This window comes from Notolepis coatsorum (assembly GCF_963971535.1).
Source record: "Notolepis coatsorum genome assembly, chromosome: 11".
Taxonomy (NCBI): domain Eukaryota; kingdom Metazoa; phylum Chordata; class Actinopteri; order Aulopiformes; family Paralepididae; genus Notolepis; species Notolepis coatsorum.
The window spans coordinates 3,240,720-3,253,309 of NC_140175.1; the positions used below are offsets into that span (position 1 = coordinate 3,240,720).

Sequence of the window (12,590 nt, forward strand, 5' to 3'; positions counted from 1 at the left end):
TCTGATGTCTCTGTGTCTCCTCTCTGTATCAGAGCTCTCTCTCTCTCTGATGTCTCTCTCTCTCCTCTCTGTATCAGAGCTCTCTCTCTCTCTCTGATCTCTGATGTCTCTCTCTCCTCTCTGTATCAGAGCTCTCTCTCCAGGACTGCAGGCTCTTTGAAAGGTGCAGTGAGAGCTTCCCGCAGCAGCTGGTGGCGTCTCTGAGGAACATCTCATCCCTCCGCTCCCTCAACCTGTCCAGGAACCGCCTGGGTAATAACTCTTCCACCTCAGTCACGGATCATGTTATTATTCACGCAGCGTCCGAACGTTGAAGATGTACATTAATAACAAGAGACGCTTCTTCTTGTATCGACAGCCAAGAACGTGCCGGTGTTGGCTGAGCTGTTTGCTGGAACCTTGGCCAGCAGAGTGACCAAGCTGGACATCAGGTGGGTCTGTGGTGATGAGTTCTGAGGTGATGAGGTCTGAGGTGATGAGGTCTGAGGTGATGAGGTCTGTGGTGATGAGGTCTGAGGTGATGAGGTCTGTGGTGATGAGGTCTGAGGTGATGAGGTCTGAGGTGATGAGGTCTGTGGTGATGAGGTGATGAGGTCTGTGGTGATGAGGTCTGTGGTGATGAGGTCTGTGGTGATGAGGTCTGAGGTGATGAGGTCTGTGGTGATGAGGTCTGTGGTGATGAGGTCTGAGGTGATGAGGTCTGTGGTGATGAGGTCTGAGGTGATGAGGTCTGAGGTGATGAGGTCTGAGGTGATGAGGTCTGAGGTGATGAGGTCTGAGGTGATGAGGTCTGAGGTGATGAGGTCTGAGGTGATGAGGTCTGAGGTGATGAGGTCTGAGGTGATGAGGTCTGTGGTGATGAGGTCTGAGGTGATGAGGTCTGAGGTGATGAGGTCTGTGGTGATGAGTTCTGAGGTGATGAGGTCTGAGGTGATGAGGTCTGAGGTGATGAGGTCTGAGGTGATGAGGTCTGAGGTGATGAGGTCTGAGGTGATGAGGTCTGTGGTGATGAGGTCTGAGGTGATGAGGTCTGAGGTGATGAGGTCTGAGGTGATGAGGTCTGAGGTGATGAGGTCTGAGGTGATGAGGTCTGTGGTGATGAGGTCTGAGGTGATGAGGTCTGAGGTGATGAGGTCTGAGGTGATGAGGTCTGTGGTGATGAGGTCTGTGGTGATGAGGTCTGAGGTGATGAGGTCTGAGGTGATGAGGTCTGAGGTGATGAGGTCTGTGGTGATGAGGTCTGAGGTGATGAGGTGATGAGGTCTGTGATGATGAGGTCTGAGGTGATGAGGTCTGAGGTGATGAGGTCTGAGGTGATGAGGTCTGAGGTGATGAGGTCTGAGGTGATGAGGTCTGAGGTGATGAGGTCTGTGGTGATGAGGTCTGAGGTGATGAGGTGATGAGGTCTGAGGTGATGAGGTCTGAGGTGATGAGGTCTGTGGTGATGTGGTGATGAGGTCTGTGGTGATGAGGTCTGAGGTGATGAGGTCTGTGGTGATGAGGTCTGAGGGGATGAGGTCTGTGGTGATGAGGTCTGAGGTGATGAGGTCTGAGGTGATGAGGTCTGAGTTGATGAGGTCTGTGGTGATGAGGTCTGAGGTGATGAGGTGATGAGGTCTGAGGTGATGAGGTGATGAGGTCTGTGGTGATGAGGTCTGAGGTGATGAGGTCTGAGGTGATGAGGTCTGAGGTGATGAGGTCTGTGGTGATGAGGTCTGTGGTGATGAGGTCTGAGGTGATGAGGTGATGAGGTCTGAGGTCTGTGATGATGAGGTCTGAGGGGATGAGGTCTGAGGTGATGAGGTCTGAGGTGATGAGGTCTGAGGTGATGAGGTCTGAGGTGATGAGGTCTGAGGTGATGAGGTCTGAGGTGATGAGGTCTGAGGTGATGAGGTCTGAGGTGATGAGGTCTGAGGTCTGAGGTGATGAGGTCTGAGGTGATGAGGTCTGTGGTGATGAGGTCTGTGGTGATGAGGTCTGTGGTGATGAGGTCTGAGGTGATGAGGTCTGAGGTGATGAGGTCTGAGGTGATGAGGTCTGAGGTGATGAGGTCTGAGGTGATGAGGTCTGTGGTGATGAGGTGATGAGGTCTGGTGATGAGGTCTGAGGTGATGAGGTCTGTGGTGATGAGGTCTGTGGTGATGATGTCTGAGGTGATGAGGTCTGTGGTGATGAGGTCTGAGGTGATGAGGTCTGAGGTGATGAGGTCTGTGGTGATGAGGTGATGAGGTCTGTGGTGATGATGTCTGAGGTGATGAGGTCTGAGGTGATGAGGTCTGTGGTGATGAGGTCTGAGGTGATGAGGTCTGTGGTGATGATGTCTGAGGTGATGAGGTCTGTGGTGATGAGGTCTGTGGTGATGAGGTCTGAGGTGATGAGGTCTGTGGTGATGAGGTCTGAGGTGATGAGGTCTGAGGTGATGAGGTCTGAGGTGATGAGGTCTGAGGTGATGAGGTCTGAGGTGATGAGGTCTGTGGTGATGAGGTCTGTGGTGATGAGGTCTGTGGTGATGAGGTCTGTGGTGATGAGGTCTGTGGTGATGAGGTCTGAGGTGATGAGGTGATGAGGTCTGAGGTGATGAGGTCTGTGGTGATGAGGTCTGAGGTGATGAGGTCTGTGGTGATGAGGTCTGAGGTGATGAGGTCTGTGGTGATGAGGTCTGTGGTGATGAGGTCTGAGGTGATGAGGTGATGAGGTCTGAGGTGATGAGGTCTGAGGTGATGAGGTCTGTGGTGATGTGGTGATGAGGTCTGTGGTGATGAGGTCTGAGGTGATGAGGTCTGTGGTGATGAGGTCTGAGGGGATGAGGTCTGTGGTGATGAGGTCTGAGGTGATGAGGTCTGAGGTGATGAGGTCTGAGTTGATGAGGTCTGTGGTGATGAGGTCTGAGGTGATGAGGTGATGAGGTCTGAGGTGATGAGGTGATGAGGTCTGTGGTGATGAGGTCTGAGGTGATGAGGTCTGAGGTGATGAGGTCTGAGGTGATGAGGTCTGAGGTGATGAGGTCTGTGGTGATGAGGTGATGAGGTCTGAGGTCTGTGATGATGAGGTGATGAGGTCTGAGGTGATGAGGTCTGAGGTGATGAGGTCTGAGGTGATGAGGTCTGAGGTGATGAGGTCTGAGGTGATGAGGTCTGAGGTGATGAGGTCTGAGGTGATGAGGTCTGTGGTGATGAGGTCTGAGGTGATGAGGTCTGAGGTGATGAGGTCTGAGGTGATGAGGTCTGAGGTGATGAGGTCTGAGGTGATGAGGTCTGTGGTGATGAGGTCTGAGGTGATGAGGTGATGAGGTCTGAGGTGATGAGGTCTGAGGTGATGAGGTCTGTGGTGATGAGGTCTGTGGTGATGAGGTCTGAGGTGATGAGGTCTGAGGTGATGAGGTCTGAGGTGATGAGGTCTGAGGTGATGAGGTCTGTGGTGATGAGGTCTGAGGTGATGAGGTGATGAGGTCTGTGATGATGAGGTCTGAGGTGATGAGGTCTGAGGTGATGAGGTCTGAGGTGATGAGGTCTGAGGTGATGAGGTCTGAGGTGATGAGGTCTGTGGTGATGAGGTCTGTGGTTATGAGGTCTGAGGTGATGAGGTGATGAGGTCTGAGGTGATGAGGTCTGAGGTGATGAGGTCTGTGGTGATGTGGTGATGAGGTCTGTGGTGATGAGGTCTGAGGTGATGAGGTCTGTGGTGATGAGGTCTGAGGGGATGAGGTCTGTGGTGATGAGGTCTGAGGTGATGAGGTCTGAGGTGATGAGGTCTGAGTTGATGAGGTCTGTGGTGATGAGGTCTGAGGTGATGAGGTGATGAGGTCTGAGGTGATGAGGTGATGAGGTCTGTGGTGATGAGGTCTGAGGTGATGAGGTCTGAGGTGATGAGGTCTGAGGTGATGAGGTCTGTGGTGATGAGGTCTGTGGTGATGAGGTCTGAGGTGATGAGGTGATGAGGTCTGAGGTCTGTGATGATGAGGTCTGAGGGGATGAGGTCTGAGGTGATGAGGTCTGAGGTGATGAGGTCTGAGGTGATGAGGTCTGAGGTGATGAGGTCTGAGGTGATGAGGTCTGAGGTGATGAGGTCTGAGGTGATGAGGTCTGAGGTGATGAGGTCTGAGGTCTGAGGTGATGAGGTCTGAGGTGATGAGGTCTGTGGTGATGAGGTCTGTGGTGATGAGGTCTGTGGTGATGAGGTCTGAGGTGATGAGGTCTGAGGTGATGAGGTCTGAGGTGATGAGGTCTGAGGTGATGAGGTCTGAGGTGATGAGGTCTGTGGTGATGAGGTGATGAGGTCTGGTGATGAGGTCTGAGGTGATGAGGTCTGTGGTGATGAGGTCTGTGGTGATGATGTCTGAGGTGATGAGGTCTGTGGTGATGAGGTCTGAGGTGATGAGGTCTGAGGTGATGAGGTCTGTGGTGATGAGGTGATGAGGTCTGTGGTGATGATGTCTGTGGTGATGATGTCTGAGGTGATGAGGTCTGAGGTGATGAGGTCTGTGGTGATGAGGTCTGAGGTGATGAGGTCTGTGGTGATGATGTCTGAGGTGATGAGGTCTGTGGTGATGAGGTCTGTGGTGATGAGGTCTGAGGTGATGAGGTCTGTGGTGATGAGGTCTGAGGTGATGAGGTCTGAGGTGATGAGGTCTGAGGTGATGAGGTCTGAGGTGATGAGGTCTGTGGTGATGAGGTCTGTGGTGATGAGGTCTGTGGTGATGAGGTCTGTGGTGATGAGGTCTGAGGTGATGAGGTGATGAGGTCTGAGGTGATGAGGTCTGTGGTGATGAGGTCTGAGGTGATGAGGTCTGTGGTGATGAGGTCTGAGGTGATGAGGTCTGTGGTGATGAGGTCTGTGGTGATGAGGTCTGAGGTGATGAGGTGATGAGGTCTGAGGTGATGAGGTCTGAGGTGATGAGGTCTGTGGTGATGTGGTGATGAGGTCTGTGGTGATGAGGTCTGAGGTGATGAGGTCTGTGGTGATGAGGTCTGAGGGGATGAGGTCTGTGGTGATGAGGTCTGAGGTGATGAGGTCTGAGGTGATGAGGTCTGAGTTGATGAGGTCTGTGGTGATGAGGTCTGAGGTGATGAGGTGATGAGGTCTGAGGTGATGAGGTGATGAGGTCTGTGGTGATGAGGTCTGAGGTGATGAGGTCTGAGGTGATGAGGTCTGAGGTGATGAGGTCTGAGGTGATGAGGTCTGTGGTGATGAGGTGATGAGGTCTGAGGTCTGTGATGATGAGGTGATGAGGTCTGAGGTGATGAGGTCTGAGGTGATGAGGTCTGAGGTGATGAGGTCTGAGGTGATGAGGTCTGAGGTGATGAGGTCTGAGGTGATGAGGTCTGAGGTGATGAGGTCTGAGGTGATGAGGTCTGTGGTGATGAGGTCTGTGGTGATGAGGTCTGTGGTGATGAGGTCTGAGGTGATGAGGTCTGAGGTGATGAGGTCTGAGGTGATGAGGTCTGAGGTGATGAGGTCTGTGGTGATGAGGTGATGAGGTCTGGTGATGAGGTCTGAGGTGATGAGGTCTGTGGTGATGAGGTCTGTGGTGATGATGTCTGAGGTGATGAGGTCTGTGGTGATGAGGTCTGAGGTGATGAGGTCTGAGGTGATGAGGTCTGTGGTGATGAGGTGATGAGGTCTGTGGTGATGATGTCTGAGGTGATGAGGTCTGAGGTGATGAGGTCTGTGGTGATGAGGTCTGAGGTGATGAGGTCTGTGGTGATGATGTCTGAGGTGATGATGTCTGAGGTGATGAGGTCTGTGGTGATGAGGTCTGTGGTGATGAGGTCTGAGGTGATGAGGTCTGTGGTGATGAGGTCTGAGGTGATGAGGTCTGAGGTGATGAGGTCTGAGGTGATGAGGTCTGAGGTGATGAGGTCTGAGGTGATGAGGTCTGTGGAGATGAGGTCTGTGGTGATGAGGTCTGAGGTGATGAGGTCTGTGGTGATGAGGTCTGTGGTGATGAGGTCTGTGGTGATGAGGTCTGAGGTGATGAGGTGATGAGGTCTGAGGTGATGAGGTCTGTGGTGATGAGGTCTGAGGTGATGAGGTCTGTGGTGATGAGGTCTGAGGTGATGAGGTCTGTGGTGATGAGGTCTGAGGTGATGAGGTCTGAGGTGATGAGGTCTGAGGTGATGAGGTCTGAGGTGATGAGGTCTGAGGTGATGAGGTCTGAGGTGATGAGGTGATGAGGTCTGAGGTGATGATGTCTGAGGTGATGAGGTGATGAGGTCTGAGGTGATGATGTCTGAGGTGATGAGGTCTGAGGTGATGAGGTCTGAGGTGATGAGGTGATGAGGTCTGAGGTGATGAGGTCTGAGGTGATGAGGTCTGAGGTGATGAGGTGATGAGGTGATGAGGTGATGAGGTGATGAGGTCTGAGGTGATGAGGTCTGAGGTGATGAGGTCTGAGGTGATGAGGTCTGAGGTGATGAGGTCTGTGGTGATGAGGTCTACATAACAAAAAATATTGTTTGGTTCCTGTTGGTTGTCAGTTAAGGCCATGGGTAGGTAGGGAATTTATTTTATTTTATTTTTTATTTTATTTTTTCCCACGGCGACTATGGATAGGGAATTTCATTATTTAATTAAAATGTTTACAACAACATGGATGCATGTACTCTGCCAGCATGTTTAATATCCATAATACTAAAGCTTTGACTAAGATTTCTATGAAACTTTATTGTAAAAATTATTTTTAAACTCATAAAATAAATTGGGTCGCACCTAAATCGGCAGGGTCGGTCGGCAACCGGAACCAAACCATTATTTTTGTTAGGCCCTATGACAAATAAGACGGTTCAATTACTTTATCTAAATCCAATCAATATTCCTAATGCCGTTTCAATGTAAGGTTATAAAAATAAACATATAAACATTCATATAATAATACAATAACCTAAATATACAGCTAAGCCCCATTGTATTCTGAAATGTAGACTTTAACAGTGTAGGCAACTAAGCCAATAGAAATAAGGTATAACTCATGAGTGCTTTGGCTCCTATAGGAGTCCTTGAGCTTTTAGTTTGTTTTAGTATTACGCTACATTTAATAGTGTCATTTATCTGCTATCTGTGATAGGAGTGCAGATGTTTCTGCACTCCCTGCAAGAAGAATCACATATTAGTTGTTTCTCATGAGTGGGATTCATCCAAAAACTGAGATAAGAGTGTTCTTCATTACTGGAAGAGATTCACTCTGAGGCGCTTTAACAATGGATCACTAGAAGGCTTGCCAGGGGCAAGGTCATCTCTTTAGACTGAGGAATTTAATACCAATACTCCAAGGTATGTGAACCCCCCCGGAACAGTCAGTTTTCCATAACCCCACCCCACACATCAATCTCCACCACGTCAATCCCCACCACATCCCCATCCAAGACACACACCCTGAGGCATAAGAAAAAATATTGTTTGTTTCCTGTTGGTTGTCAGTTAAAGGATAACTCCAACATTTTGGGAAATTAGCTTATTTAACATCTTCCCTGGAGTTAGACAAGAAGATACATACCTTTTTTGTCTCTGTGCATGCATTAGGCTTAGGGAACAGATGCTCCGTTAGCATAGCTTAGCTTCATCACTGGAAGTGAGGCAGGACAGTACCCTGACGTTCCCTACAGGTTTGTTGATATTCTCATTCCTTCAAAGGATCTGAACCGATTGAAGTTTATGGATACCATGACTTAAAATCCTCTTACCTTGACGATTAAAAGCCTCCCCAATTTAGAAAACAGTAATCCAATGGCTGGTATTGATAATATACTACTAACTACTGGACGCTCGGAGCTAACCGGAGCTAACGCAGAACAGGATGTGTAAAGCAAATATAATGACTTCCTTTCTGGGGTTTTCAAAATAAAAGTGCGACGTTTATAGCAGCGGAAAACGTTTATTTTGTACATTATCTAACGTTAACACGAACCTAAACTAACGTTACAACTAACCTAAAGTTAGTTTAGGTTCGTGTTAACGTTAGATAATGTACAAAATAAACGTTTTCCGCTGCTATAGACGTCGCTCTTTTATTTTGAAACCCCCCAGAAAGGAAGTCATTGCTCTCGTTATCTGCTTGAGTGTCCGGTTAGCTCCGTTAGCGTGCAGTAGTTAGTAGTATATCAATACCAGCCATTGGATTACTGTTTTCTAAATTGGGGAGGCTTTAAATCGTCATGGTAAGAGGATTTTAAGTCATGGTATCCATAAACTTCAATCGGTTCAGATCCTTTGAAGGAATGAGAATATCAACAAACCTGTAGGGAACGTCAGGGTACTGTCCTGCCTCACTTCCAGTGATGAAGCTAAGCTATGCTAACGGAGCGTCTGTTCCCAAAGCTAAATGCACGCACAGAGACAAAAAAGGTATGTATCTTCTTGTCTAACTCCAGGGAAGATGTTAAATAAGCTAATTTCCCAAAATGTTGGAGTTATCCTTTAAGGCCATGGGTAGGTAGGGAATTTATTTAATTTAATTTTTTATTTTATTCTTTCCCACGGCGACTATGGATAGGGAATTTCGTTATTTAATTAAAATGTTTACAACAACATGGATGCATGTACTCTGCCAGCATGTTTAATATCCATAATACTAAAGGTTTGACTAAGATTTCTATGAAACTTTATTAAATTTTTTTTTTTACTCATAAAATATATTGGGTCGCACATAAATCGTCGGGGTCGGTCGGCAACCGGAAACAAACCATTATTTTTTTTAGGCCTGAGGTCTGTGGTGATGTGGTCTGGTGATGATGAGGTCATGAGGTCTGTGGTGATACTATGTTAATGTTAAGGCCTCTGCATGCTACAGAAACTGCAAAGCAACTGCAACACAAAATCGACACTCTGCCTTTATGCTTCTGCAACATCGATGTGCAGCCTATGCAACATTGTACCCCGGATGTAGCTAGGTCCCTAGATAGATGAAACTTCCCTTCTCAACCAACCCATTGATAACAAGCAGAAAAAGAAGCATTCTTTTTATTTCCGGTCGGGGGATTTCAAAATAAAAGAGCGACGTCTAAAAGCACCGTAAATACGTTTATTTTGTACATTATCTAACGTTAACACGAACCTAAACTAATCTAAAGTTAGTTTAGGTTCGTGTTAACGTTAGATAATGTACAAAATAAACGTATTTCCGGTGCTTTTAGACGTCGCTCTTTTATTTTGAAATCCCCCGACCGGAAGTATTATAGTGTCTGTTGCTAGCAGCTTAACTTTTGTCGGCCGGTTCTGTGCTTTTTCGAGCTAACGTAACTAACGTCATTAGTTTCCAATGGAGAGGAGAGAAAGACCTCGGCTCACATGCAGCTCAAACTACCTGTTGGAATAAATTAATTGATTGATGTTTAACTTGTCCCTGTGTGTGTCCAGTCATTTCGACTAGCAAACGTTGTATTTAACGTTACCTCAGAATACCATTGTATTTAGTTGGTTAGCTATGTAGCTAATGTGGATAGCATTTTGAATAGCACCAATGCTAGCTGGCTGGCTACAGCTTTATTTACTAAATTATGGAGGCTTTTTAATCGTCAAGGTAAGAGAGGATTTGTCATGATCAACTGAAGGCGTATGCTATGGAACAATATGTGCTTGGGTTTTCAGAAAAAGGCCAGCTATGCCTGTGCCTTTTCTTCCAAAAAATGAAATAAAAATATATAAAAAAAAAAAAAAAAAAAGGCCAGCTATGTGACGCTAATTATTTAGCATCAACGCTGGCTGGCTACAACAATGGAGGATGGTATTACCAATATTATTCTATGACAGCCCCGCCCCCATTCACTACCAACCAATCACTGCTACGCAATATCAACGCAACGGTTGTTTAGATTAGATTTTGGGGAGATGTACGCAACATCCTCGCAACACAGTCTACAAGACCCTCTGCAACAACCGCGTTGAAATCGCGCTGATGTTGTGTTGCAGTTGCTTTGAAGTTGAATGAATGAATGAATGAAAACTTTATTTAACAGATTGCAGAATGGGTACAATACAGTACGGCTCAATACATACAATTGTTAAGGGGATGCAGACCTGAGAAAGACGTTTGTCTTGTTTCCATCAGGGTCCCCCAATGTTGCCCCCAATGTTGTTGTACAATGTTGCTGTAGCATGTAGAGGCCTTTACTCTGTTACTGTGTTACTCTCTGTTACTCTGTTACTGTGTTACTCTCTGTTACTCTCTGTTACTCTGTGTTACTCTCTGTTACTCTATGTTACTCTGTTTCTCTGTGTTACTCTGTTACTCTCTGTTTCTCTGTTTCTGTCTCTGCGTCTAGAAGCCTAACGTAACTCTGTGTTTCTGTCTCTGTGTCTAGAAGCCTAACGTAGCTCTGTGTTTCTGTCTCTGTGTCTAGCAGCCTAACGTAGCTCTGTGTTTCTGTCTCTGTGTCTAGAAGCCTAACGTAGCTCTGTGTTTCTGTCTCTGTGTCTAGAAGCCTAACGTAGCTCTGTGTTTCTGTCTCTGTGTCTAGAAGCCTAACGTAACTCTGTGTTTCTGTCTCTGTGTCTAGCAGCCTAACGTAGCTCTGTGTTTCTGTCTCTGTGTCTAGAAGCCTAACGTAGCTCTGTGTTTCTGTCTCTGTGTCTAGAAGCCTAACGTAGCTCTGTGTTTCTGTCTCTGTGTCTAGAAGCCTAACGTAGCTCTGTGTTTCTGTCTCTGTGTCTAGAAGCCTAACGTAGCTCTGTGTTTCTGTCTCTGTGTCTAGAAGCCTAACGTAGCTCTGTGTTTCTGTCTCTGCGTCTAGAAGCCTAACGTAGCTCTGTGTTTCTGTCTCTGTGTCTAGAAGCCTAACGTAGCTCTGTGTTTCTGTCTCTGTGTCTAGAAGCCTAACGTAGCTCTGTGTTTCTGTCTCTGTGTCTAGAAGCCTAACGTAGCTCTGTGTTTCTGTCTCTGTGTCTAGAAGCCTAACGTAGCTCTGTGTTTCTGTCTCTGTGTCTAGAAGCCTAACGTAGCTCTGTGTTTCTGTCTCTGTGTCTAGAAGCCTAACGTAGCTCTGTGTTTCTGTCTCTGTGTCTAGAAGCCTAACGTAGCTCTGTGTTTGTCTCTGTGTCTAGAAGCCTAACGTAGCTCTGTGTTTCTGTCTCTGTGTCTAGAAGCCTAACGTAGCTCTGTGTTTCTGTCTCTGCGTCTAGAAGCCTAACGTAGCTCTGTGTTTCTGTCTCTGTGTCTAGAAGCCTAACGTAGCTCTGTGTTTCTGTCTCTGCGTCTAGAAGCCTAACGTAGCTCTGTGTTTCTGTCTCTGTGTCTAGAAGCCTAACGTAGCTCTGTGTTTCTGTCTCTGTGTCTAGAAGCCTAACGTAGCTCTGTGTTTCTGTCTCTGTGTCTAGAAGCCTAACGTAGCTCTGTGTTTCTGTGTTTCTGTCTCTGTGTCTAGAAGCCTAACGTAGCTCTGTGTTTCTGTGTTTCTGTCTCTGTGTCTAGAAGCCTAACGTAGCTCTGTGTTTCTGTCTCTGTGTCTAGAAGCCTAACGTAGCTCTGTGTTTCTGTGTTTCTGTCTCGCTCCTCGTTCAGCTTCAACTACATCCAGCCGGAGGAGCTGCTGACGTTCGGGAGGCGGCTGTTGGAGCTGCGTCCGCCGCAGCGCCTCACCCTGGACCTGAGGGGGAACCCCTGGGACCGCGACCCGTCCACCTGGGCCGCAGCCCTGGCCACGCTGCGGTCTACCTGCCACCTCGTCACGAACCACTGGAGGTCCAGGGACATGATGGTCGACCACGTCAGCAACATGTAGAGCCACAAGCTCCTCCCCCTGAGCCCAGCGCGGAGGACCTCAACATGTAGAGCCACAAGCTCCTCCCCCTGAGCCCAGCGCCTCAACATGTAGAGCCACAAGCTCCTCCCCCTGAGCCCAGCGCGGAGGACCTCAACATGTAGAGCCACAAGCTCCTCCCCCTGAGCCCAGTGCGGAGGACCTCAACATGTAGAGCCACAAGCTCCTCCCCCTGAGCCCAGCGCCTCAACATGTAGAGCCACAAGCTCCTCCCCCTGAGCCCAGGGCGGACCTCAACACGCTGATAACCAGGGATGTTCGATATTGGCTTTTTTACCGATATACCGATATTGTCCAACTCTTAATTTCCGATACCGATTATATGCGGGGTTTCCCCCCCCCCCCAAAAAACACAACATTATGCATACTTTTCACAATAAATAAAATAAGAATTTGTTCTTACTTGCTTGCCTGGTTAAATAAAGGTTAAATAAATGTAAAAAGAAAAAAATTATATATTTTTTACCGATAATTTCCGATATTACATTTCCATGTCCTCCTGCCGGGAGCAACATCTGGTTTGCTTGCACAAGAGGGCGGGTGATCCAGAATGCTGTGAAATGCACCTTTTTAATACTCACTCTGTCTCGTACCTGTATGAGAATATGTTACATTAAAAAAAACACACAAAGAAAGTTGTTTGTGTGTGTGATTGACAAACCGTGACAGCTAACGAGATTACAGGCCTTTACCTGCCGGCTTCCCTGATTGGACGTAAGCCCAGGCCACGCAGAAACATTCAGAAAGACATTCCTCAGGCGCTGTGACTCTCTTGCATCATCCTACTGGTCTGTGACGACCTTTCGACCTTTAGGCCTGTTTTGTGTCAGAATTGAGAAG

The 12,590-nt window shown here is 47.7% G+C and overlaps 1 protein-coding gene across 1 annotated transcript in view; it reads left to right on the forward strand.

Moving 5' to 3' along the window:
* LOC311237462 (uncharacterized protein) overlaps positions 1–12,363 on the forward strand; it is a 58,135-nt gene extending 45,772 nt beyond the window's left edge. Inside the window, exons 8-10 of the mRNA XM_084325354.1 lie at positions 130–252; positions 359–431; positions 11,492–12,363. Coding sequence (XP_084181480.1) covers positions 130–252; positions 359–431; positions 11,492–11,711 — 416 coding nt within the window. The 3' untranslated portion in view covers positions 11,712–12,363. The remainder of the gene's footprint in view (positions 1–129; positions 253–358; positions 432–11,491) is intronic.
* Positions 12,364–12,590: the final 227 nt, after the last annotated feature.